This window comes from Papaver somniferum, chromosome 7 (assembly GCF_003573695.1).
Source record: "Papaver somniferum cultivar HN1 chromosome 7, ASM357369v1, whole genome shotgun sequence".
Taxonomy (NCBI): Eukaryota; Viridiplantae; Streptophyta; class Magnoliopsida; order Ranunculales; family Papaveraceae; genus Papaver; species Papaver somniferum.
Window position 1 is genome coordinate 37,439,245 of NC_039364.1, and position 26,771 is coordinate 37,466,015.

At 36.3% G+C, this 26,771-nt stretch overlaps 3 protein-coding genes across 3 annotated transcripts; 2 read left to right on the forward strand and 1 right to left on the reverse strand.

Moving 5' to 3' along the window:
* Positions 1–5,254: 5,254 nt before the first annotated feature.
* Positions 5,255–10,420, forward strand: LOC113292584 (probable LRR receptor-like serine/threonine-protein kinase At5g45780). Its single transcript, XM_026541469.1, has 11 exons — positions 5,255–5,354; positions 5,454–5,595; positions 5,698–5,769; positions 6,480–6,623; positions 6,736–6,807; positions 6,895–6,954; positions 7,770–7,843; positions 7,930–8,076; positions 8,164–8,502; positions 9,051–9,442; positions 10,091–10,420. The coding sequence occupies exons 1-11, from the start codon at positions 5,255–5,257 to the stop codon at positions 10,400–10,402; spliced, it is 1,854 nt and encodes a 617-aa protein (XP_026397254.1). The 3' UTR covers positions 10,403–10,420.
* Positions 10,421–10,711: 291 nt separating this feature from the next.
* On the forward strand, positions 10,712–12,681 carry LOC113292698 (protein YIF1B-like). The gene is made up of 5 exons (XM_026541572.1): positions 10,712–10,852; positions 11,397–11,563; positions 11,656–11,763; positions 11,854–12,005; positions 12,137–12,681. Exons 2-5 carry the CDS (start codon positions 11,399–11,401, stop codon positions 12,510–12,512), a joined length of 801 nt encoding a protein of 266 aa, XP_026397357.1. The 5' UTR covers positions 10,712–10,852; positions 11,397–11,398; the 3' UTR covers positions 12,513–12,681.
* Positions 12,682–16,917: 4,236 nt separating this feature from the next.
* On the reverse strand, positions 16,918–21,955 carry LOC113297005 (aspartate aminotransferase, mitochondrial-like). Its single transcript, XM_026545379.1, has 10 exons — positions 21,616–21,955; positions 21,378–21,463; positions 19,599–19,805; positions 19,260–19,365; positions 19,062–19,166; positions 18,784–18,956; positions 17,891–18,050; positions 17,566–17,661; positions 17,376–17,470; positions 16,918–17,284 (listed from the first exon to the last, which is right to left on the reverse strand). Exons 1-10 carry the CDS (start codon positions 21,790–21,792, stop codon positions 17,212–17,214), a joined length of 1,278 nt encoding a protein of 425 aa, XP_026401164.1. The 5' UTR covers positions 21,793–21,955; the 3' UTR covers positions 16,918–17,211.
* Between the last annotated feature and the right edge of the window lie 4,816 nt (positions 21,956–26,771).

Consider the following 26,771-nt stretch of genomic DNA (forward strand, 5'->3'; position numbering starts at 1 on the left):
TGGGGATTTGGGGGAATTTTTTTTGTAAACCCTAATTTGGGTGTCTGGGTATAAAAAGGGGACTGTGGTGTGTGTAATGGATATGCCTGGATTAACCAGAGCATCAGTAGAATAGTTTAGTTTTGTTATGAACTGTAGCTTTGAGGGTTTCAATCTTTTCAATTCCATGATTCTCAATTCAAATGCATTGTTAATTTTAGCTGTTCTGAACTCCACCATGTATTTAATTTGAGTGTGTGATTGTTACATTTTATATCAAGCTCCTGTTCATGTTTATATAGATGCTGGAATAGCCAGTGTCATTTGGTCTGATTTTGGGAGAGCTGGATTAGCCAGTCTCTCCAATCTTTGTGATGTTCATATTTTGCTCTTGTTTCATCCACTGTTAACTGTTACTGTGAGGTTATTGTTGTTGTTTTCTTTTAATTTCAGTTTTACCATGTTTTAGTTTGTCACCTTGCTGAGGAAAAAGATGAAGCTTCATGTGAATGCTAGTTAACTGATATGTAGAGAAGAGTTTTGTGGTCTGAAATTGTGCAGGATAATCATAATTTAAGCACTTAGTTAGGCCAGCCTTGTGACTAATGGTGCTGCAGCTCATGCACAGTTGTTGCTAAGCCCTTAGACTAGTTGTACTTTAATCAGACAATTAGTACTTTGGTAAGTATTTTAGCTGTAATTAGGATATCCCATAGGAAGAACAAGAGGCAGAAATTTGAGTCACATTGAAGATTGATTAGCATAAGTTTGAGGTGAAATCAAAAACCTCAGTGCCACTGCCCTATTACCATTTTGTCTCACTGTTTCTACTTCACTATTAACTTAATTTCTCATCTCCACTGCCCTTGGCTTAGGCCTTGGTTTATCTCTTTGTCATTCTTTGTGTCACTGTCATTTTTCCAGTCACTGTCATCACCTAGTAGTTTCTTTGCTGTTTTAGTTTACTTGTTCATTGTTTCACATTTTATCACTTTCACTGTCACCTTCTCACTTTCACTTTGTTCCATTTTGTTTTGCTTTTGTTCTTTGTTTAGTTTCATTGTTCTGTCACCTTCTCATAATACTTTTGTTCTGTTTGCTTTTGTTCATTGTTTTGCTTTTGATGTGTTCACTGTCACCTTCTCACAACACTTTTGTTACTTCAGTTTCAAGTTCTGTCACTTAAAAGCCCATTTGTTCTCTTGCTTGGCTAAAGCCTAGTCCATAGCTCAGAAGCCTAGCTCAAGCTAAGGCCCAGATTCATTACAAAGCCCAGTTCAGTCTTGGGTTAATCTATAAGCCCATTGACACTCAAAGCCCAGTGCACTTCAAAGGCCAAGGCTAGTGCACTTCAAGACCAACTGAGCCCAAGCTCAGTTCACTTCATTGTCAAACAAGCCTATAATCCAAAGGTACCCAAAGCCCAAAAGGCTTCATAGTTAACCAACAACAATTTAGGAGCCCAAAATAACTAGAAAGCTCCAAAACACTCCCAGTCTCTGTGGATCGACCCGTACTTGCACGAGCTACAACTGACGACCGTGCACTTGCGGTTATAATTTGTAGGACCTTTTAGAAGCCTACCAGTAGTCGTACACAAGACACCTTACTCTATCAATGGTTGCAGCTTCTATTTTCTGGTGAGTTTCATCTTCTATCTTTTGAATATACATTTTTTTCTTACATTAATTGAACCAATGAATCGTGTGCTGAATTTCATCTTCTATCTATTATTGATGCAATTATGGATGTTTGAACATATGAAAGGTATTAATAGGAAAGCTGAAAGTGATGGGTGGCTAAGGTTTGCAAGATGGGACTTGTATCAAGTATCTTGCGATATCGAGGCGAAGCTTGAAAATATTTCAAACAATCAGGTAAAAATCTATCCCCTTTCTCACGGATGAAACCAGTTACATCCTATATTATCACTTGATGAAAACCAGAAAACCAAGTTACATCCTGAGTTATCACTGGATGAAATTAGTTACATCCAGTGTTATCTGAAATAAAAAATCTATGTTTACGTGTTTACATGTTGTTGATTTTGTTGGTAGATGGAATGAAGAGGAGAAACAATTATGCTTGTTTGATTAGGCAGAGATTAACAAAGATGAAGACGAAATTTCGAAGTTGAAGAATGAATTAGAAGAGAAAGACAAGATTATCTCTCACTTGAATGTCGAATTAGGAGCAAGGGATGCCGAGTTGGAAGCAAAGGATGTTGAGTTGGAAGCAAAGGGTAAGACAATCTTGGACTTGCAAAGTCAAGTGGAAGTGTTTAAAGGGCAAATCAACCATCAACCGGAAACTCCGCAAGCTTCACCTCTTCAGGTTGTTGTTCATACACCTCAGAATTTTTTCAATCTTAAAATCACTTAAGAGATGGACAAAAATGTGGGGGGTGTTGTTCCTGAAGACGCTCGCGTGGCAGATGAAACTATTGAAGTCGTAAACCCAGATGCTGAGGATGTTGTTCATGCAAACATTGACGTTGCTAATGAGATTCCCATAGCAGAACCTCTAGCATATATTGTCGAAGAAGAAATTGTCGCAGCAGAACCTTTAGCAGTTATGACTAAACTTGGGTCGATTGAGAAAAACGTGAAGCTTACACATGAAAGTACTAAAAAGAATTTTGGTTCGGAATTTGTAATAGCTGGGGATGAGCGTGCAGAGAAAAAGCAAAAGGGAGATAAGTTGAAGAAGTTAACAAAGAATAACAAGTTATGGAAAAATTACTTGAAAAAGAGAAACCGAAGAAAAGTTAATAAAGGAGTACTTTGGATCTGGAAACTTAAGGTACGTACACGCATCCTTTTTTTTTTCATTTTACCGCAACCGCAAGTGTTTTTGTAAAAGAACTGCTTAGTTTAAACTAGGATGTATCTGGTTTCATCCTGTTAAAAAATGAAACCTATGTGCTTGTCTGAAATTGGATGAACTTGTTTAAATGCAACGACTGCGTTTGGAAATGCAAGAGAGGTGAATTCAACTTATATATTATTGCAGAACACATCCAACAACTTATTTTGAATCAACCATTGGTGAACACTATTTTAGAGTTCAAAATGACAAAATGGAGACAAATGTTTCAATCTGGCGGTGATACCAATGGATACTTAAAGTCGATCTTTCTCAGTGTGCTTGCATGGGTAATTTTAACATTTCAATCCATTTTTTTGTTTCCTTTTTGTTTTTAGTAGAATGGATGAACTAAGTTGTGCAATTTATTTTCAGTGTAATGTCATTGTGGGAGATGAGACGAAGGCGACAAAGATGATAGATGCTGAACTGGAGAATATTGATGTCAATACACATCACTTGTTCATCCCGATGCTGAACGAGAAAGACCATTTCACATTGCTTCACTTTGACATCCCAGAAAGATCTTGGACACACTACAATTCTCTCCTAGGTTCTATATACTGTTTAGAGGATGCAAAAATGATAGCGCAAAGAGTAAATCAGGTTCTTAGCTGTCTCCTTAAAAGTAGTAGTATGGATGATATTGAAGTCGTCGTGAAAACGGATTGTCCACAACAGGGAGAAAGGTAGGTCATTGACTCTTTGACATTTGTTATTGTGTTTTTTTCCTTTTCGTTTATAATATACAAACTGAAACGAAGTTTGAACTGAAATTACATAATCGTTTGTTTTGCAGTCCTAACTCTGTAATGTATGTTATCTACTTCATGGAGTGGGCGATGACAAATGGTTACTCATTTCAAGGCAAAGAAACTCTAAGAGAGAAGATCAGCACAAGGCGAATATATCTCGCATATGAAATCCTCAATGATGAAAGAAGTTTAGCAAAAAATATTTTTAGGTTGTTTAGTTTAGCAAAAAATATTCGTTCATTTTACTAAGCTTCACGTTTTTCTCAATCGACCCAAGTTTAGTCATAAGTGCTAGAGGTTCTACTGCAACAATTTATTCTTCGACAATTTCTGCTAGAGGTTCTGCTTCGGGAATCTCATCAGCAACGTCAATGTTTGCATGAACAACATCCTCAACATATGGATTTACGGCTTCAGTAGTTTCATCTGCCACGCGAGCGTCTTCAGGAACAGTACCCCCACATTTTTGTTCATCTCTTGAGTGATTTCAAGATAGAAAAAATTATGAGGTGTACGAACAACAACTTGAAGAGGTGAAGCTTGCGGAGTTTCCAGTTGATGCTTGAGTTGCCCTTTCAACACTTCCACTTGACTTTGCAAGTCCAAGATTGTCTTATCCTTTACTTCCAACTCAACATCCTTTGCTTCCAACTCGACATCCCTTGCTCCTAATTCAGCATTCAAGTGAGAGATAATCTTGTCTTTCTCTTCTAGTTCATTCTTCAACTTGGAAATCTCGTCTTCATCTTTGTTAATTTCTTCCTCATCAAATAAGTATAATGTTTCTCCTCTTCACTCCAGCTACCAACAAAATCAACAACCTGCAAATACGTAAACATAGATTTTCCATTTCAGATAACACATGATGTAGCTTGGTTTTCTGGTTTTCATCCAGTAATAACATATGATGTAACTGGTTTCATCCAGTGAGAAAAGGGATAGATTTTTACGTGATTGTTTGAAACTCGCCTCGATATCGCAAGATACTTGATACAAGTCCCATCTTGCAAACCTTGGCCACCCATCATTTTCGACTTTCCTATTAATGCCTTTCATATGTTCAAACATCCATGTTAAATGAGGAGGAGGGTATTTTAGTAAACGGTATTTCAGAATAAGTTAATGACGTTTTATTTAAAAGTGTTAAATCCGATGCAAAAGGAACATTTTGTAAGTCAAGTTTTAAAGTGTGATCGATTTGCGAATCAATAACACCCTACATTTTCGGTCGTAGTCACTCAATAAGACCCTTGTTGGGTCAGTGTACCTGTTCTTTTTAAGAGGTGTTTGGTCACACGACCGTGACCCCTTGTGACCCTCATTAATCACCCTCTAACTCTCAATCAAAATCTGTGTCAGATTCAAAATCTCGAAACATTTCCCGCATTTCTGAGTTCCTCGAGTCTCCAAACTTTTCATTAAAAATTTCTTCGTCATATCCGATGAATAATAGTATTTCGTATTCATTTTAGCCTGTTTGAGTTTGAATCAGTATTCGAGGTCTCTTCATGAGATTCCTAACGCGGAAAATTAAATTTATCCATAAATGGTTTGTCTCCTATTTTCGCAACTACCACTATAACTGCCTAGTAAATCTTCTTCATATCTGCAAAAATTGTGAGCTCAAAACCCTAAAACCCTGGCTAATATCTCGGATGGAACTCTCATTACCGTCTATGTTTCTGCTGCTGTTGTTGTTGCCTCTTGTTCAAGCTTCAGACAGTCTTTTGTCTCCAAAAGGTGTTAATTATGAAGGTGAAATGACGGTCTTCACTTAAACCATATGTTTGAAGTATTGGTTGTGGGGATACAAATGGAAAATTTTGAAATCTGAGTTGTGTAAATGACTTGCAGTTGCAGCATTGATCTCAATGAAGAGTAAGTTGAGAGATAGTGAGGATGGTTGGCATGTTCTTGATGGATGGGATATTAATTCTGTGGATCCTTGTACTTGGAACATGGTTGGATGCTCTTCTGAGGGTTTTGTAATTTCTCTGTAAGTTGTTTATTTGAATTCATTTTGAAGACTAATAGTAGTACATTTTATTTGGTGTGTTTTGTAAATGGGATTTTTATTTATTTTTGTGCTTGATTGCAGTGAAATGGCTAGTAAGGGTTTATCTGGTACTCTGTCTCCTAGCATTGGCAATCTGAGTCGCCTTCAGACAATGTGAGTTGTTGCTTCAGAGGCTGATTTCCTTTCCTTGTTGATTAAGACTTACATAGTTTGTAATCTGTTTAGCTTGACAAAAGAAACAAAATTTAAAATTTTGGACTTCTAAATGGAGTTCATTAATGCTCCAGAAACATTATAACTGTTTTCCAGGTCTGTCCACTTATGGCATCTCATAGAGAAAGTCCTTGTTAGTATATTTACTACGCATTCGGTATAATTAGCCATGATCTATGTCATTCAAGAGGAAGATATCATTGATCCTGATTTCTGATAATTAACTAATATCGCTACTTAATCATGTTTCAGTTTGTACAAGTCATTTTGACCATTTGTTCAACTGTTCTCTAACATTTTACATAACAAGCCACTCACGGTTATCTTAACACGCGAGTGAGATTTGGTGGATATTTAGTTCCTTTTCAGTAGTTGCCAAGAACAAAATGGTGCTTGCTAAATCACCTAATAGCATACAGTCCAGTAATTGAGCTTTTATCTTGAGCTTTACTTGTAGTGCAACCATGGGCTTGCTTCATTTTCGTGGTTAATAATAATCTGCTTTTATAAGAAAAATAATTTTCATCTTAAAGGTTGAAGCGTTATCCATCTTTGCCAATGATCTACTATCAAAATTTTGTGTTACTAGTAATCCCCTACACATTGTTTACAATTGCTAGAGCATACAAATAAAACTCTATTGCAAGCAGGTTATTACAGAATAATTTACTATCTGGTCCTATACCGCCAGAGATTGGGAAGCTCTCAAAGCTGCAGACACTCGACCTCTCTGGTAACCAGTTAGTTGGTGAAATTCCGAGCTCTTTGGGCAGTCTGACACATCTAAGTTACTTGTATGTATTATCTTCAAGTTGCAACTACTTTTTAATCTTTCTAAGCATGAGAACATTGTCTGTCATATATAGTTAAATTAATGTGATGCTTTTTAACAAGGCTATTTTTCAGGCGGCTCAGCTGGAACAAGCTGTCTGGTCTGATACCCCAATCTGTTGCGAATCTCGCAGGTCTTTCTTTCCTGTATGTGTTCTATCATGTCAAACAGTTGAAGTGCCCATTTCATTTGATAATTTGTAACAGGAAACTTATACGAAGTTAATGTTCCAGGGATCTCTCGTTTAATAATCTGCCTGGTCCTGCTCCAGTTATACTAGCGAAAGGTTACAGGTGAGATATGAAATGATTTGTTTCCTCAAGGAAAAATCGGAAACAGTTATGAGTCAGTTATTATATAAATGGTACCTCGTTTTTGAAATGCCATGTTCTAGCGTCATATGTTGTTTGTAAAACCCATGGCTGAATTGTTCATATATCTTCTCCATGGGATAACCAATTCTCTCCATGGGATAACCAATCCTCTGAACCAAGCTAATCATATATAATTTGAGCTCAGATGCCACCTTTTGATTGAAAGACGGCCTCTGGCCATAATTGTGTCGAAAAATGAATAGAAGGCCAGGCCTGTTAGAGAAATAATATCTGAACGCTAACTCCTTATCTACAATATAAACAGATTGTATTCTGAGAATCAGTTGGATGCATCCCAAACCACACCTCCTGTTATAAAAGGGATGTCTTACTGAGAGCAGTTGACACTGACTGATATATAGATGGCAGAAACTACTATTGACTTAAAAATCACTCGCCAAAGATAGTTTTTCAGTAACAAACCTATGCGGCTGTAACCTGTTCCTTGGATTTTGAAAATTATTAAATTAGCATGACTTAGATTAGATCTAACAAATACCTATCTGATAGATATGAAGGAAACAATGGGACTTTTCTCTTTCAGTTTACGGGTTTGTTACTGAGATGCTTAGTCCAGAAGTGGCATGATCTCGATTTTGGTTGTTCTACAGTATCGATCAATGAATAAAAGTTATTTTCATACTTTGAGAATGTATATGCATGCATAGGAATCTTAATTTGAAACTGTTTCTATTCTTCCACCGGTGCACTCACTTCTTTATGTCTCTTTGTAGTGTTGCAGGAAATAGCTTACTATGTGCATCATCACTCCCACAAACTTGCATGAATATTCTAAAGCCAGTCAGAGGTAACCTTTTAGCATGAATATTATGTAGGTTTGATACAACCATTTCTGTATTCGCGTGACATGTCTACATTGTGATTTGCTTTCAGAAAATAATTTGTCACAAAAAGCCAGTGGTCAACATCGATGGCTTGTTCCAGTAGTTATAGGCATCGGTTGCTTATTTGTGGTGTCTCTGGTCCTGATCATTAGTTGGGTCTATTGGATCAGATGGCGTGTCCCATTTGCATCTTATGGTACTTCCGCTGTCAGATATTTATTTGATATGTGTTTGCTGGTTGTGGTAGAATATCTAATTATTAGTTAATTAATTTACTTTGCAGTGCAGCAAGATTATGAGTTTGGTATGGGCCATCTTAAGAGGTTCTCATTTCGTGAACTCCGAAGAGCCACTAATAATTTTAGCCCCAAGAATATTTTGGGGCATGGTGGTTTTGGTGTGGTGTACAAAGGATGCCTACGGAATAAGACTCTTGTGGCAGTCAAACGATTGAAGGATCCCAATTTTACTGGGGATGTGCAGTTTCAAACGGAAGTTGAGATGATTGGCTTGGCTTTTCATCGGAACCTCTTGCGTCTCTATGGTTTCTGTATGACATCTAACGAACGATTGCTTGTTTGTCCGTATATGCCAAATGGAAGTGTTGCAGATCGCTTGAGAGGTTCTTATTTTCTTTACTTTTGTGTTTCCGGTGAACATTGCATTCCTTAGTTATGCGTGTCAATTGAAAAAACATAATATTGCAATTTTGTTTTACCAAAATATAACTCTCATTACGGGAAACCTCGTCTTGAGAGGAAGAATAATTCTTCATCCTATTGTGATACCAAAAATTGATGAACTTCATCTAAACTAGTCGACACTTCTTACTGTTTTGCCCAAACAATAAGCTATCTGACTGTTGCAGTATACTTATTCATTAAGAGGAGGAATACTTCTGAGTTGGAAAACTTTTCTCTTATTGAATTCATCATGAGATTGGTTAAGTTGATAGAAACCATATTAGTTTTCATTATGATCTGTTATGATAACCTTTAATAACCAAACTTGTTCATAACATTGGCTTTTCTCATCCCAATCATGTTGGCAAACATATCGAAATGCTAAAGAAAAAGTGATTTGCACTTTTTTTTCCTTGGATCGTCTGTATAGTATCATCAATTGCAAAGATCTCATCATGCTGCTTACTCTGTCCTTGTGACTGTGCAGATCCTTGCCATGATAAGCCATCCTTGGATTGGAGCAGACGAATGCAGATTGCCCTTGGAGCTGCCCGAGGACTGTTTTACTTACACGAACAGTGCAATCCTAAAATCATCCACAGGGATGTCAAAGCTGCAAATATTTTACTAGATGAAAGTTTTGAGGCTGTAGTTGGGGATTTTGGTCTGGCGAAGCTCTTAGATGAGAGGGATTCGCATGTCACCACTGCAGTACGGGGCACTGTAGGACATATTGCTCCTGAGTATCTTTCTACGGGGCAGTCATCTGAGAAGACTGATGTTTTTGGATTTGGCATCCTACTGTTAGAGCTCATAACAGGGCAGAAGGCCTTATATGCTGGAAATGGTCAGGTTCAGAAAGGAATGATTCTCGATTGGGTATGTATCCTTTCGCTGTGTTCTGTGGGTGCATTTATTCCTTTCGATATATATATCCTGATAATTATGGACCTGTCACAAATTAGAGGTACGTAAAATCATACTATAGGTGTGTGGGAGATTTTTGCACTATGCAAATGGCATAAAAAGGCCTTCATTTGGTAGGGAGCAAGTGTTAGATTCACAAGTAGTTTGAATCAAGCCTTTCAAATATCAGTCAAGAATGGTGCACAAATTTGCAGCACCTGCTGAAAATTTAAACATTCACCACAGTTGTTCCTCTCTATTGCTCTCCAAAATAATTTTTAATCCTTATATCACATTAAAAGTACGGTCATACCATTTTTCTTTCCAAGTAAATCTTGCGAAACCACTGCAAAACAACTTCATGATCTAGGTAAACCTATAGCGGAACCACTATGGATTCTTTAACCGAGCTGATATTGAACAAGAAACTCTTTCTTGGATTAGTTGACACGTTTAATATTATGAGATGGTTAACATCAAGCAATACGGTGAAACAGTATTTCGTTCTAGAGCTAAGTTGGCTGTTCTTATAGTTTATTAAATGGGAAGTATCAGAAGAAAATTATGATTGCAAATTCTGCTTATAGGACTGCTTATAGGAAATTGCTTATATGTGTACAGGTTAGGACGTTGCACGAGGAAAAAAGGTTGGAAGTGTTGGTGGGTAAAGACCTAAATGGTAGTTTTGATTCAGTTATGCTGGAAACAATTGTGGATGTCTCCTTGCACTGCACTCTGCCACATCCTAACCAGCGGCCAAAGATGTCAGATGTTCTCAAGGTTTTGGAAGGAGTAACAGGACCTGAAATTCCAGACGATGATTCCAGTGGAACCCTTTACGAGGGAAGGGACTGTAGTTTCTCTAGAAATTACAGTGTGCTGGGAGAATCATCGTTTATCATTGAAGCCATTGAGCTGTCAGGACCTAGGTGATAAAGAAAAACCATTTACTGCCGGCATCTATCATTTTTATTTATTAATTTTTACAGTAACTTACTTGTGTAAGTTATTTTCATCTTGTAAATTCATTTTGGTGTTATTATATATATGTTTACAAGTAATCCACACAAAATTCTTTAGCTAATATGACTGGCAAGATGAACGGTAAGGATTTGGTCTCTTAGGAACCATCTATCAACGGCCAAAAACAGGTCTTACACGTCATAGTGACCTGAGTCCCTTTTTCCTAAATTGAGAATAAGTCAGAATTCGAATAGCAAACTGAAACGCGGACAGTTGTAAATAAAGCTCTCTTTCTCTCTGCTTTCTAGTTTGCATCAAACAGTCGAAGCAATTTCTTCTCTGAATCTATTCTTCTCGAATTCGTCTAACAGGAATTCTTTTTTAAGTTCTTACAGACTTCCGATACTTCAACGCAATAAGGCATGTCTTTTTTTCCTCTCTACTTTTCTTGCTTATTGTTAATTTGTTTGTCTTTGATAAATTCTGTTCTGAATCTTCTGATGCTGTTTATTAACATGCTAATAATTCTTGCAAGATGATGAATATTCATTAAAAAATTTATTTGAATTTCTCTGATACTCATCATTCAACTAACACAGCCTTTAAGATGAATAGCTATAGAAATTCTGTTCTGTCAAGGTGCAAAAGTGACCCTTTTTGTAATTTCCGTCCTAGCCCTAGACCTGCTATTCTTACTCAAAATAGGGTTCAGTAAAGACTACATTCAAAACCAAGTGTTGATGAAACTCTAAACATAAGGCGTTGGAGGGCTGCACATTGAGTCGAAACGGCGGGTAAGGCTGGGTATTGTGCAGCCCTGCCTGGACTCCCATATGGTTCAGGCTTTATATTAGTGCGACAAACTTTTCTGCAGACCATTGTCGGTTGGATATTATTTGCACAACTGTTTGGTTTGTCATATACTTTTAACTGATATATGTTTCTTATTTATGTGATGGAACAGAAATGTATGAAAATTCTGGAGGACAATCTGGAGGGGCTCCAAGATCATTTAACATACCTGACCCATTTGAAGGAACTCAATTTTCTGGAGCTCAACTCATGAGAGCTGGATTAGGTGCATACGGAGAACAACTCTTGGGCACGAGTTCTGAGTATGTACAAAGCAATGTATGTAGTCATACACCAGACTTTCTTTCATTGGTTGAAAATGCATGAATGTGTATTCTTATTATTCACACTTGTGGTTATATGTTGTGCAGATAAGCGGCATAAGTCGGTACTTCTCTGAATCACAATACTACTTCCAAGTAAATGACCGATATGTGAGAAACAAGTTGAAGATTATTCTATTCCCATTCTTTCACCGGGTAAGCACACGATCAACTAGTTTTTAACTTTCTCCGCGTTCAATGTTTTTTCTTCTAATTCTCATTCTTCTCAACTTGTTTTCTGTTCAGGGTTACTGGACAAGGATAACAGAACCAGTTGGTGGAAGACTCTCATACAAACCTCCAATTCACGATATAAACGCTCCTGATTTATACATTCCGTTAATGGCTTATTTCACCTATGTGCTTCTGGCTGGTTTCTCATTGGGGCTTGCTGGAAAGTGAGAATTAGTCTTGTTATGATTTCAAGTTTTTTTGTGTCTCACTTTTGAATGAACAAGTCTGATTTTAGTTTATTTTTGGGCAAAGAAACTAAGTTCGAATTGATCTCATTTAAGTTTCACTGATGCAGGTTCAGCCCGGAAGCTTTAAGTTCACAATTCACAAAGGGACTGCTTGGTTGGTTCCTACAGATTCTTCTTCTTAAGGGATCATTATATTCGATAGGAAGCATAGAGGCGCCACTGTTAGACATTGTGGCATACTCCGGGTATCCTTTTGTAGGTATGTGTTTGGCAGTTCTTGGTAGAATCATATGGAGATATTCATACTACTATATGATGCTGTGGGCGTGCTTATGCATGGCTGTTTTTTCGGTCAAGACCATGAAGAGAGTCCTTTTTGCAGAAGCGAGGAGTTATGATACAAGCAAAAATCTATATCTCATACTTTTTATAGCACTTGCCCAGTTTCCATATTTCATCTGGCTAGGCAACATTGGGGTTTGAATTTGTGGCTGAACATTAAACAATCAAGATAACATAATTTTTTGCTTGTGAACAATCCTGTCATTGTTCATAATTTTGGTCTTTCTATTGTGGTAATATCTTAACCACCCCATCTCGTTCTCTGCAAATTCTAATGAACCGCCTAGTCTGTTAAATGTATAGTTTCTTGAATGACTAATGATGTTGTGACACATGAACTAACTTGTATATAAATGGGTTTCACTCTTTACCTGATATAATATGATCCATTGAGAAAAAGAAAGGATTACACTGCAGTAAAAACTGCTGAGGAAGAGAAATCTCACCTAATGACAGCATGCCAATTACAAAGCACAGTGTAAACACCCAAATATTATTATAGGGTAATGTGGAGACTAGTCCCAATACACAATACAATTATCTAGAGAATTCTATCTCTCTCTGGAAGGAATCCCTCCTTTTATAGGCAGAGCCTGACATCTAAATGTCGTACACGTGTACTCGACTACCTTACTTAGTAAGTCTTCTATTATCAACCGTACACATGTATTACAGCTGGGTTACTTGGGTTCTTCGAGGCACCCCGGTACTTGAGACAGCTCACCTATGCCGTGCCATCGGCAATAGTGACCCCGGCATTGTTAATGGTGATCTCGGTTGACACTCGGGGTTCCTATTACTGTCCTCGGGTTTGGTAAAATTCCCATGTTTACACACAGTACTCAAAGAATAGCCATGAAAATGTCAGAATCGGTAGTCCACTGTGCGTTAAACATTTAAAATCATCAATCATTAAGATCCATGTGCTTGTAGTTGCCAAGAAAAACCTGTTGTTTCGCTCAAATAGCACACCGATTCGCACAGGGAGTTCCATACACCATCTTGCATTTGCATAGACTAAGAGAAAAAAAAGTTCCAGACTTTTCTAGACTCAATGCAGTGCAAGAATAAATGTTTGTTCGGCTCAGGAGCTTGTTTAAGAGACACCCATTCACAATAATCCGACCCTTAACTCTGTCCAACATAGCACAAAAGACCAAAATAAAATATGTCCATCAAGCTAGAAACTTTTGATGTAGAGACAAGTGTTGGTGTTGAAATCACTTGAAAAAACAAAAGAAAAAAAAGTTCTGTAAATTTGCTTTGAGTAATTATCTCGCAAGAAGGAATTTGATTAGAATGAAAGGGAGGGAAAAGATTAACAACATAAGGAAAGATATTGCCATATTGAAACAAGATACCAAAAATTTCTCGTAGCATTGGTTTTGCATACATTAAACTTACAAATCATAATTCAATTACTAGAAAATAACTCTTACAACTTAACTACAAGTAAAAAAAAGTTCTTAAGAAACATAAAAGAAGACCTAAAAATAAGTCCCGCCACTTCTCGTCTTGTGGTTTCTTTTGCTAATGAATCAGAACTCTTCTTCAACGTTGTTGACAAGTTCACATTCATCAATCCATTCGCTGTAGATATCAATAGGCTCTGTCAAGTGATTGATTTTAGTGCTGTAATGGGCATCACAGATACAACATACTGCTGTTCCAGTTCTAAGCTTCTTATCTATGACACATTCGACACCATACATATGATTACAGAACGGACAACAGAATACTTTATCAAGCTTCTCCAACAATCTCTTCTTTGGTTCTGGCTTTACTCTTGACTTCCTTCTTGCCATTATTCTCAAACTCTCAGATATATTTCCCAACTTAGATCAACACTCTGATTATTTCTTGAGCAAACAGATGTCTCTGCAACTTTCTCTTGCCGCTGTCCCAGATAGAAATTCTTGCTTTGCTTGTGTTAGAAATATAGATTTGTGATTGGCATGTAAGCCTAGGGCGTGTATTTATATAGGCCAGAGTGACTTGAAACCCAAGTTGTATCGCAATCTAGAAAGAACGGTTTTTTTGGGACCTGGTTTTTTTTGGGGACCATGGTCTTATTAGGCCACTAACCTATCCTTAACCTAACTTATTTAAAACTAACCTAATAATCATATATATATATACTAGGTATCACCCCGGTCTACGGCCGGGGCTCAACCTTTTTCGTTTTCGTTTTGTTGTTTGATCGGCTGGTCAGTATTCTACCAAAATCTTTTTTAGTCATTCGCAAAACTAATTATATTATAACGGTCAAACATCGAGCTTATAAGTTAGTTCGGACTTGCGTCCCTAGTATTTGTGGTTGTGTCAAATTAGTCGGGGCTTACAGCCCCGGCCGTGGTCCATTGAGGATACCATAGTATTTTGTTGATCGGGTCAAATTAGCCGGGGCCGTGGTCCCTTGAGGATACTATAGTATTTTGTTGGTCATGTCAAATTAGCACCGTGACCCTTAAACATTCCCTAATGTTTTGTTGGTCGGGTTGTGACACTTAAATCTTAAATCTTTACCATGTTTTTTATTTTATTTGTTTTTTAAAAATAGCTTTTAGATTAGTTGAGGCTAACTTAAATTTTTTTGAGAAAGTTATGGTACAAATCATTATGCTTATTGGATGATTGAACGTTCGATGGACCAGAATATATCTGGTGTATACGAATAATCTTCATGGAGGGTCATCCACCAAACATAATCCAAACAGACCCTTAGTCATATGTTTTCCGTGAAGATGTATTAGTAAGGAGATATTTGGTTGCATTAAACATAAAACCTCTTACCCAATTCACTCCTCTTCCTCTATTAGGTTTTCTTTCTTCTCCTTTCCTCTTTAGACCAATTTTTTTTTTAAATCATCAGCTCTGTTTTCTTTTATTTCACCGTATCCATCCTTTAAATCATCCATAATAACAACTTAGTATTAATAACTCAGTATTATTATGATATAGAGAGACGAAGTTAAGAATTAGAAGTCGTTAATGTGGAAATGAAGAACTATAGATAGAAGACCATCTGTTGGTGAAACCGTTAAAGAATGATGTTCTTCTGTTCTATAAATATATCTACTTAGTGTTAGCCTATATTAACGGAAACTTGGTTAAATTAGGAAATCCGACGCTGCAGTCAAATTAAGAAATCCAAGGATCCGACGCCGTTAAATAATCTTTAGAATCATATTTTTATTAGGAAGCCAAGGGATCGGACGGATGTCTATATAGGACATATAACCGATCGATCTCCATCGTGGGATGACGAAATCGATGGTCGGATTTGTAAGGCTATACACACACCACTTCTTTTTATAATATATATATATATATACATATATATAAATAACCACCTCCTCCTCCCACCGCCGCCGCTACCACTACCGACCATCACCTACCATCTCCGACCACCACCACCACCTCTCTCTCTATATATATACATATATATCATCAAAATATGTATATATATATATATATATATATCGTTTTTGGTTGAAAAAAATGAGAAGTAATCACCAAAATGAGTTGAAAATGGAAGTTGTAGAGAGAAGTTCGTTTAGGAATTATGTGAAAAACTTTGTCGAACTAACCGAACTCAACTTTAATGGAGGTTTTACTTTTCTCAGAGAAAAGTTCGGTTTCGCCGCAAAAAGTTCGAGTACATCGCAAAAAGTTCGATTTCGTCGCAAAAAATGTCCCCACCGAACTTTGAGTTCGGTTACGTCGCAAAAATTTCAATTACGTCGTAAAAAAAAAGTTCGGTTACGTCGCAAAAAAGTTAGGTTTCGTCGCGAAAAAATGTCTCAACCGAACTTTAGGTTTGGTTACGTCGCAAAAAATGTCCCAACCGAACTACATTTGCAGAAACAAAAACTCCATTAAAGCTTTGGTTCGGTTGCCTGTGATTTTGGATTTATTAACCGAACTACATTTCCAGAAAGTTCGGTTACATGTTCTTCATATAATATAACCGAACTTTATTGACTTGGTTGAAATTTTTTGTTACAATTTTGATTTTGATGATATTTTAGGCCGTTTATAACAACATTCACTAAGTTACAAGCATATTTCGGTACCGAGAGAATGTTTTTTCTCCATATTTACCCATCTCAAAATATTTTTTTTCTCCATCTTCTTCTTCTTCTATTACTTTGGTCACTCAATAATTTTATTTCTTTTAAATACAATCATCTATTAATTTAACCTTAATCAATGATTAATCACATTAACTAATCATTGTACAATAATAATCAGGAGGATAATTTTGGTATTAATATAAATATTTAGATAAGGGGTGACCTAGATTTACTTCTAATGTCTTACCCAAAATAAAACAATGATCCCCAAAAAAAAAGGCTGGTCCCCAAAAAACCGTTCTTTAGAAACTGGTAACCGTGTTTCCTTCTGGAAACTGGTTACCATTCTTTCCTATATGCAGCCAAACTCTAAACGAATTTGGTAACCGCGTTTCACAATAACTTGAAATATTTACAAGGCATGAATTCCTGGGTTTTAGAAGGTTTGGTTCTCATGATATAAGGAGACCTGACAAAGAAAGTTTAAAATTATGTTTACCATATCAGCTATGATTTAAGCTTTAGTTCTCATGATACAACAAGATCAGCCTATTACGCTCAGAATTGAAAGCGTAATTGAGACCAAGAAAGAAGGAAAAAAAATCATCCCGAAAAAAAACGGATGTTTGAAATATGCCCCTCAGATCACTTGAGTGCAAATTATTCCTTGAACCCACAATAACTAAGTTACATATAGATTATCAAGTATATTTTTGTATAGCCTTGCAAGCAAATTTCATCACTTCAAGGTTATTGACCCGTCTCTAAGAGGATTTCGTAACCTCATGGATGGCGTTAGCCAAGTATCCTACATTGCCCGTCGTAACACCAGCCATACTGAGTAAGCAAACAAAGAAAAAATTACTTTAAAGTGCCAAACTCACTTGAATTTAAGGGAATTTTAGCAGATTACTGAATTCTATGTTACCTAATACGACCGTTACGGGTCATGTATATGTGATATTCACTTGTCAAGCGATCTACTTGTTCGGGTGTCATGCCGCTGTAGCAAAACATGCCAATCTGTTTGCAAAACCAAGAAAATACACCATAACTAACACATTGTGGGAGAGCAGGAGAAACTTGTCCTGAGTAATAAAAAATCAAAAGAAAAGTACCTGATTAGTTATATGCTCCCAGGATAGAGGTGAGCCTAAATTTTCAAGGTTTTCCCTGAGTGCAGTTCGCATGCCAATAATGCGGTCAGCCATACCCTGAAAAGATAGAGGAATATTTAAAGGAAGGGACATCAATTCAATTAACTTCTGAACAAAGAAATTCACACATTGTTGTCAATGTCGATGATAATTGTACTCTACTGCGAAGAGTAAGGTTCTAGAATCTGAAGCTCTCAGGTTTTAAAAATTGACTTTACTCAAAGAGGTAGCTTTCTCTAATGTGGACTGAACATAATGAAGAAGAGTCAAACTAAGAGGAGGTTACCTTCACTTCCTTGAGCCACAAGTTCTTCAAATTCGGATCACTGAGGACAGTTGAAACAACAAGAGCACCATGAACAGGTGGGTTGCTGTACATGGGTCTGGCAATCTGCTGCAACTGACTCTTCACCGCAATTGCTTGTTTATCGTCGTCACAAACCAAACTGTAATGAAAAGGTAATTATATGAGTACAAGAAGGCATTTTCCAAGTACTAATGTAAAGCTGTAATGGCAACATAGAATCATTGCAACCCCATCACATAAAAGATGAAAGTACTAATGATTAGCAGATAAAGATAAACTTTTGTACTGAAAGGAAGCTGGGTAGTTGACAAGAATTAATTATAAGAACAAGCCATACTGCTCCTTGGTACAGGATGCTTTTTTTTGTTGTTGTTGTTTTTTGAAGCAACAGGATGCTTTATATGAATTGTAAATCTGTAGGTCATAGATTTAGAAGTTTCCAATTGCCCAGATACAGGATGCTTTATATGAATAATACTGATATTTTACTGTAATCAGTTGGTCTTCAATCAGAGACTACAAGCTTATCATCATTTGATGAAATAAAAAGGATCCCTGAGGCTACATAATCTCCCAGTTGCAGCAGCTAAGCCAACAGTAAGATTTAGCATCTTAAAACAAATGCTAAAACTAACAAAGCAAGACTTTCAGGTAGGTAGCCTCTACCTAAATCACCGTATTGTTCTCAAATAAGTTAAGAATTGAAGTATGGAACATTAAACCAATTAAGATATGCCTGACTTTGATCACAAATGCAAAGTGGAACTAATTATAACAAAAAGATGGTTATTTATGTGATTTAAGGCACAAATTCCTCCAACAAGACTAAGCCATGGTAACTGTTCCATAATAATATGAAGGTAAATGCCTACCTGAGACACCCAACTCTTTGACCGTAAAGCCCCATGTTCTTAGCATATGACTGAGCACATCCAATCAAGTGGCCATCCTCAAGAAAAATCCTGATGGCTTTTGCATCCCTCTCAGGATCACCACTTGCAAACCCTTGATATGCCATATCAAAGAAGGGGAAATGACCTTTAACCTGGAATTTAACGAAAAAATATTAGTAATTTAACTTACCAAACAAAGTTTTTCTTTTAAGCTCAGAAACAACGATAAAAAGGAAAACCTCACAAAAAGATTCTACCTTCATCTGCTGCGAAATCTCCTTCCATTGCTCCTCTGTAGGATCCACTCCAGTTGGATTATGAGCGCATGCATGCAGCAAAAAGAATGACCCACTTGGCGCATTCTGTACAACAGTAAAATAATATCAGAACAGAAAATAAAACAAAAAATGTTTAACTTCAGAGAAAGACGAACAACATGGATCTATGTATTGCACCTTTAGGTCTTCCATCAGGGATGCAAAGTCCAACCCTTTCGTCTCAGGATGGTAGTAACGGAATGTTTGTTGTGGGACCTGGGCATCTCTCCATATGTTATGATGGCTGTGGGGGATGTGCAGATTAGTATCACATCAACATAAGCATGTACACAATGGCTAATGCAAGTTAAGAAAACCAATAATTACAACTTTCCAATCATTCAAATAAAGAACTGAGAAGAACACTAATTTGGTTATAAGTTATATTAAGCTTTATAAACTTATGACAATGAAATGCATCTTGTAATGATAACCACTGCCGCGTTATTGAAATTAAGTCATTATTAAGTTACTCACTTGGACCATGTTGGCACAGGTATATAAATGTGAGAATCTGGCTTAAAACGCTTCTGAAAATCAGCAAACACTCGGCAAGCACCTGTTCCTGAAAGAGCTTGAATTGCAGCAATTTTTTTGTCTTTAATTAAATCAGAATTCTCTCCATATGCTAGCTTCAATGTCTCCTCAACCATGTGCATACTTCCTCCCATTGGAAGATATTCCCTGTCATAATAATCAATTAGAGACAAGAAGATTAATTGGATCCAATAAAGTAATGATAATGTTATACATTCAGCAGTCTAACGAGAATTAAACAATAAATTCCTTACTGAAACAAGGACTTGAAGAGCATAAAACTTTTTCAGATGGACAAGCTGTTTAGGCCCACACTATCCAGCAACATCCTCTGCCTAAAAAGATGCACTAGCTACCATCCTTTCAGGTTCAGATAGAAGATCTGGTGACCTATTTTTCATGATGATAAAATCCATAAATCCATTGTTCATCCTCCCAATAAAATTTGGTCTGTCATACAACCTACTGTCCGTCATAATTTAATTGGATTCTCTATTTTTCCAGAACATCACTTCTGTTTAGCCAACCTTTTATATGTGAAAAGCTCTAAGATGGTCCTTTATAAGTTATTTAGGCTGAGTAGATTGTCATCAAACCATAACAAAAAGAATTAACCCCTAAAATTTCCTCCAAATACGCCTTGAAGGACTATTGCAACATGAGTCCTATTGTTTCTCGAACCAAATCCAAGAGTTAACCCGCAAATACAGGAATCAGTTGCATTGCAATTACATATTACTATCGCATGCCCATAGCTAAATATACAACATGACATCAGAGCTTTGTGCCAAATTCCATCAGTGGTATCAGAGAATAACTGATCTATTCGGGCATACAAATCTTTGAAATTAGACGAAAACGATAGTTTCACCTAAAATGTGGAAAAAGCAAACTATCGTTTGCAATGGGAATTACAAATTAGGAATTACAAGGTACGTCAAATCTTCAAAGCAACCAAACAAATGCATTATGAGAATTACAAATAAAGAGGGAGGTGTGGAAAATATAATTTGCAATGGCCTGGGTCAAACTAGAGTTGTCTACAATTGTTTAAAGAGCAGAAATAAGAGCTTGTACATTCTAGAGTTTGGAATGTCTATAAATTATTAAGTTTATCGGTAAAGCCGTTTGTTAGAGAATTTTAGAGGATTTGAGTTAGTTATGTGAAGCCTATAGATATGTAGTATATTCAGTAAAACATGAAGCAAAAGGTGAGGTTAAGTTTAGCAAGTGGAGTCTTGCTTAACCAGTATCTACTAGTTTAGGTGTGTTAAGAGGTCTGCACGAGAACTTTTATCTTTCTCATCTTTAGACATTCCAAACTCTAGAAAATGTGAATCGTCTCTCTCATCTGTAGACTACTCTAGATAACTCTACTTTGATCTAGGCCATTACAAAGTAGAATTGCAACACTATTTCGCTAACCAGCTCAAGTTACCAATTTGAGAACTTATGTTAAAATCCACCACTTATTAGAGCATTTGCTTTTCTTACAGATAAGAGATGCCCAAAGCATCAAATAACAAGAAAAAGCATCAAAATAAATGGTGGATAAAAAGGTGAACTTGACTATAGATAGACTCTGCTCCACTTACTTTCAGTACTCAGTACTCCATGCATCAGAATACCATCAATACTATACATCTTAATTCTACTTTATACATATAAGCTAAAATTCTCAAAATCACTAAAGAAATCAAATTAAAGCTGCAAACTTACATGTTCTTATTTCCAGCAATAATCCTCTCTGCTTCCCTAACACATTCAAGAACAACTGGCTTTCCATTATCATCCCTGTAAGCTCCCTAAAATTCACCACAAACATTAAAAAAAGAGTCAATTTTTTCTCAAATGATAAACATAATCAGATCCAAAATTTTGAAAAACAGAGTGTTTTTTTCTTTCTTTGTTTCATTTGAATGTTAAAGTCAGAGTTAAGAAATTTAAGAAAACTTACAACTCCAACATTGACTTTATGTGGACTAGGATCAGTCAGAAAAGCTTCAGTAACACCAAGAATAGGATCTTTAGGAGCTGGTTCAACATGGTTCCACCATGATGACATGAATCTAGCACCTAAGCTTCTTGTCTGATGAACAACTATTCCTCTAGAAATCATTGTTCTTGACGCCATCTCTCTTTTTAGATCTCTCTCTTTCTCTTACAAGTTCAACAACCTGTACTAAGAAAGTTAATACTAGTACTAGAAAAAATCTTACTACTGATAAAACAGAATTTGCCTTTGAAGTCTATCTCTTTAAATAATTGAACTGAGAACGATTTTGCTAATAGTCCGTACATCGAATTCTGGTAAAGGATTCTCTCATTTGAGAATCTAACGGTGGTTATGGTCCAGGTACTATTTGATGCCTGATTCTGACATGACAGTAAAGATTTATTAATTTCCTATTTTTAACGACCTCGAGAAATGTGACGGCGTTATCTTTATTTAATAGCGTCTTTTTGTGGTCATGTTAAGACGCTGCAGGCCGTTGGGTTGCTCAACTACTTCTAGATTATTTGTTTGTGGACATGTTAATTTTGTTTTGTTTATTGCATTTTCACTGTGACATAAAGTAGCTGCGGTCCTGTGGAAAAGAGTGGAATTTTGACGAAATACTGCTCAACTAAAGTAAAATCAAAGAGTAGTTGCGACATTATCCAACTTTCGTGCTCCTTTTGAGCTACGAGAGAGATTTTTATGCGCCCCAATGCCACGTCAAGTTGAGGAGGTTTTATCACGAACATGGCAGAAGGGTTGAGGAATTCATCTTGATAATTTTATCGCGAGCTAAGACTCTCGATCTTCACAACTTGTTTGTGAATCAATGTATACGGTCAGTATTAGAAGACTACTTACTGGGTACCGATGGAGAACGAATGCTTCATAGTTTAATGAAGAATTATAAATGTGTGTGTTATCTTTGTAATTTTAGTTTTAGGGTCTTCTTTAGGACATATCACGTTGTGCTCTTTTTCTTCGTTAAGGTTTTATTATCCCTATGGGTTTTCCTTTTCAAGATTTTTAATGAGGCAACAAATGCGTGTCCAACACCTTCGGGTGGTTTTATCTTTTTCTTACTTCTGTTTTTTATTTATTTTTCATGTAATATGTATAAGGATATTGTTGTAACCGTGGCCTTCTAAGTTTTAATGAAATACCTTATTCACAAAAAAAAAAATTGAGGAGGTTTTTTATTTGTATTTTTAATACAAAAAAGAAGATTTTTATTTAAAATGGGGAATTGCATTAAGGATTAATCAGCAGCTAATGCTACTTCTAACAAAACAAAAAAAAATGTCAACATATACTCGGGAGGAGATAGTCAAAGGGTAATCAATGCCATAAATGAAAAGAAAGGAGCAGTGAACTAGATGAACTCCAATATTATTCAAAATTTGGGGGATTTTTAAATGAATTTGATACTTGGAAATGTGGTTTTGACACGAAAATACACATAACGTTGTTGATTATCGAGCAAATCATGCTTTATCCATTTCTTCGGTAGATATAGATAAAGATAATAAGCCTTTTTTGTTAAATCATTTGTCCTTACACATTTTATTGTTGCCAAAACTGCCAATGCCTCCACTTGTTCAGGATCTAATGTTGATTCTGGAGCACTTGTAGCCCTATTAGATGTACCTGCAAAGTTCCTATGGATTAGTCTCACTCCAGCTTTATTATTAAACTTACAAAAAGTTGCATCAAAATTATTTTTGATTTCATTGATGTTAGGACCCTTTCAGATACGAGTCTGGGATAGATTCACGTTTCTATATCTTCGAAGATCATGTTAGACTGGAAAATAGAGAATCTTGATGCCATAAATGAAAAGGAATGAGCAGTGAAACATATTGCTTTTACAATTTCATTGAGATTCTTCCGAATAAGAGTCTGAGATATTGATTCACATTTGTTGGAGTAACTTGAAGAGCATGATAAAACCAAGAGGATACCCGCTCATAGATAATTCTGCCCTACAAGATTTGAAACATATTTTATTATATCAATAATGCTGACAACGTTAGCAGACACTTGACTATCCAGAAACAGGTGTTGTAATTTTCAGCATTAATGGAGCACAAAGGGTAAAAAGTGTCAATGTTAGAATTATGCTTAACATGTAAATATTTATGAATACATTTTCAAATAAAATGATGGATCTTGATTCGCAGTTTAGTTCTCCATAGAGAATTCCATTTTATGGGACTGATCATGGAAGAAACATCTTCACAAGTATTCAGAATAGTTTTATATGTAGTTTGGACAGAGAAAGCACTATTAGTAGCAGGTTTCATCTTAACATTTCTTTACAAGAAAGGAATTTTAATCATCCTAATAGCTTATATATTTTTCCTATCAAACAAGGCCCAAAAGGTATTAAGGTTCTAAGACTTGGAGTCAAGGTCAATAAGTTAGGATACCAACTTGATACAAAATTTGATTCGAGCGGGTTATTTAGAGATGTTATCCAGTTGTCTTTCCAAATGGAGATATTGTTCCCATCTCCAACCTCCCAGTAATAGAACCTCTTAAAAATATCAATATCATCACAAATTTCTCTCCAAACCCAACTATCATGTTTATTCAAGACATAATTCAAAGGGTCTAAATTCATAAAATATTTGCATTTTAAAATAGAATCCCATAAGGCATTTGGCCGGTCTAACATGCTCCAAGCCAGATTGGCAAGGAGGGATTGCTTCGTGATGGTCCTAATGTTCAAACCTCCTAAATCTTTAGGAAGAGCAATTCTTTTTCATCTTTTCACATTCACATATTCTTCATTTCATTTTTCACCTCCACTGGAAATCTCTTTGGACAACATCCATTTTATCAGTGATTTGTTTTGGCATTTGGAACACAACCATATAATGGTTGGCTATAGTAGCTGAAACAAATTGGTTTTAAATTGTCTTACCTGACTACAAGCTTATCTGAAATATTAACAATAAGATGAGGAAAAAGACACCACTTTCCTCCTTTGCGGCATGAGAGGCACACCAACATATTCAAGATATTAGCGATGTCATTTTTGATAAAATTATGAACCTTTTAGCTAAAACCAATGGTAGACTTATCAATATTGACAGATTGGCCAGAGAATTTGCTAAATTGTTCAATGATTATGGATAAAGTTCTAGTTTCACTAGTTTTTCACAGTCATTCATCCATCCACATGTAAAACCACTTATCCTAAATAAGCGTTAATAAACAGTCACTCCAGCGTTGGGCGTCTACATCCCACCTCTCAATATATAGTGGGAGCTTAAAATCATTAGTCTTAAAAAAAAAAAAAACTATTTTTGGAAACTTATGTATTTGATTCGGAAATGTGTATAAAATATAAGTTACACTTAAGGTTTGAAGTTTTTCTAAAAAAAAAAAACATAAAAAGAAAATCAGCCGCAATAAAGCTCTTTCTTATTGAGAATCTTGACAGTTGTAAGAGAAGATCGGTCGACGGAAGGAGTTTGGTTTTATGGTTAAAATCTGATTTTGATAGGGAGGCATATTACGAATCAGGTAGGTTTCCTCTCCTTTACAATGTTTGTAGGTTAATTAATGGAGTTGAAGGATTTTTTTGGCTATGAAATTTGAATATAGTAACAAATTTGTGATGCTAGTAAACCTTTGAGCTCAAATCTCATTTGAATTGAAAAAAATTTCTTACTGATTGGAACGATACCTTATTTCGTTAATTACACTGAAACCGCGTGTTGATCCTATCTCCTGATAGACGCATTTATGTGTCTATTTTGTTCTCAATATTCTGTATTGTTAGACTCGATTAAGTACTTATTGTGTTATTTTGTGTTTTTGTAGATGTTTTTAGAGAAATAAGCCTTTGCGGCGAAATGAGCTCAAAAAAGTGATGATTTACACCCCGGAGAAAAGTACTAAAGGCACCCCAGAAATGCACCGGAAGCGTCCCAGAAATGTACCGGAGGAACCCAGAAAAATTACTATTTCCACCCCAAAATTACTATTTCCACCCCAATTGCTAAAGGGACACCCGTACAGGATTAGGGGGAGGACACTTTTCTTCTCATAATTCAAATTTCATTTTTGGCGGGAAAATATATTCTCTCTCTGGCAGATTTTCAATCAACAAAATGAAGGTGTTGTGGTGCGATTCAATGGCTAAAAATTGGTAGGAAAATGTGATATAGCTTAAGGAATACAGTATGTGTGTCAGAATCGATCGAATTTGGCTAGAATCGGCTAAACAAGTCATCATCAGAGAACATGGCAGTCACGGGTTTGAGAGGATTTTTTGAGGGATTCGGACGTGTTATGATGATGCATGGAGGACTCTAGCACACTTTTGGACCGTGTAGAAGCTAAATAAGGGAGTATCATAGGCTGTTTACGCGTGGAGAATCATTTCAGGGAAGAAAATATTCGGAAAATATTTTCTTTAAACACCGAGTAATGAAGATTATATGGAGTAATTGAGGGAGATTCAACGAGCTGTAGGTGTATAAATATGTTCCCTGGGAGTACTAGAGAGGCTGTCGAGAGTTGGGAGAAGAGAGGAGAGCCACAGACGCAGAAATCAAGAGTTGATCAAACTCTGCTGCTGCTGATGAAGAACACCAAGAACACGAAGAACGGACTCGCAGCAGCAGTCGTTTATCAACAGTGAAAATGACTCACATCCGTGGGTCGTAGGTGTGGGTCTTAGCATTTCAGCGACAACAGCACCTCAGCTTTGTCGTTAATTTTGGACGCCTTCTGTGGGTCGCAGAATCCTGTTTTAGAACATTTACTTATCTTTCTCTTTATTGTAAACATCAATTGAGCTTAATAAAATATTTTGAGAGGTTTTCCAACATGATGAGTTAATTCCCTCGTAACCAAGGCAATGGAGGAAGCTATTCACGCAACATAAATGGGTAACTATTTCATTTAATTATATAATTCACCTAATCGCTGCTTTTGCAGAGTTTTAAATTGTTTGAATGATTGTCTTAATTATTTTTTATTCAGTTTGATAGGTTATTCTTGGTTTAATCTCTTGATAATCTATGCTTAAGGTTTACAAATAATGTTTGAGAATTTGTATGATTGATAGTGAATTAAAGATAAAAGAGGACTTAAGAATT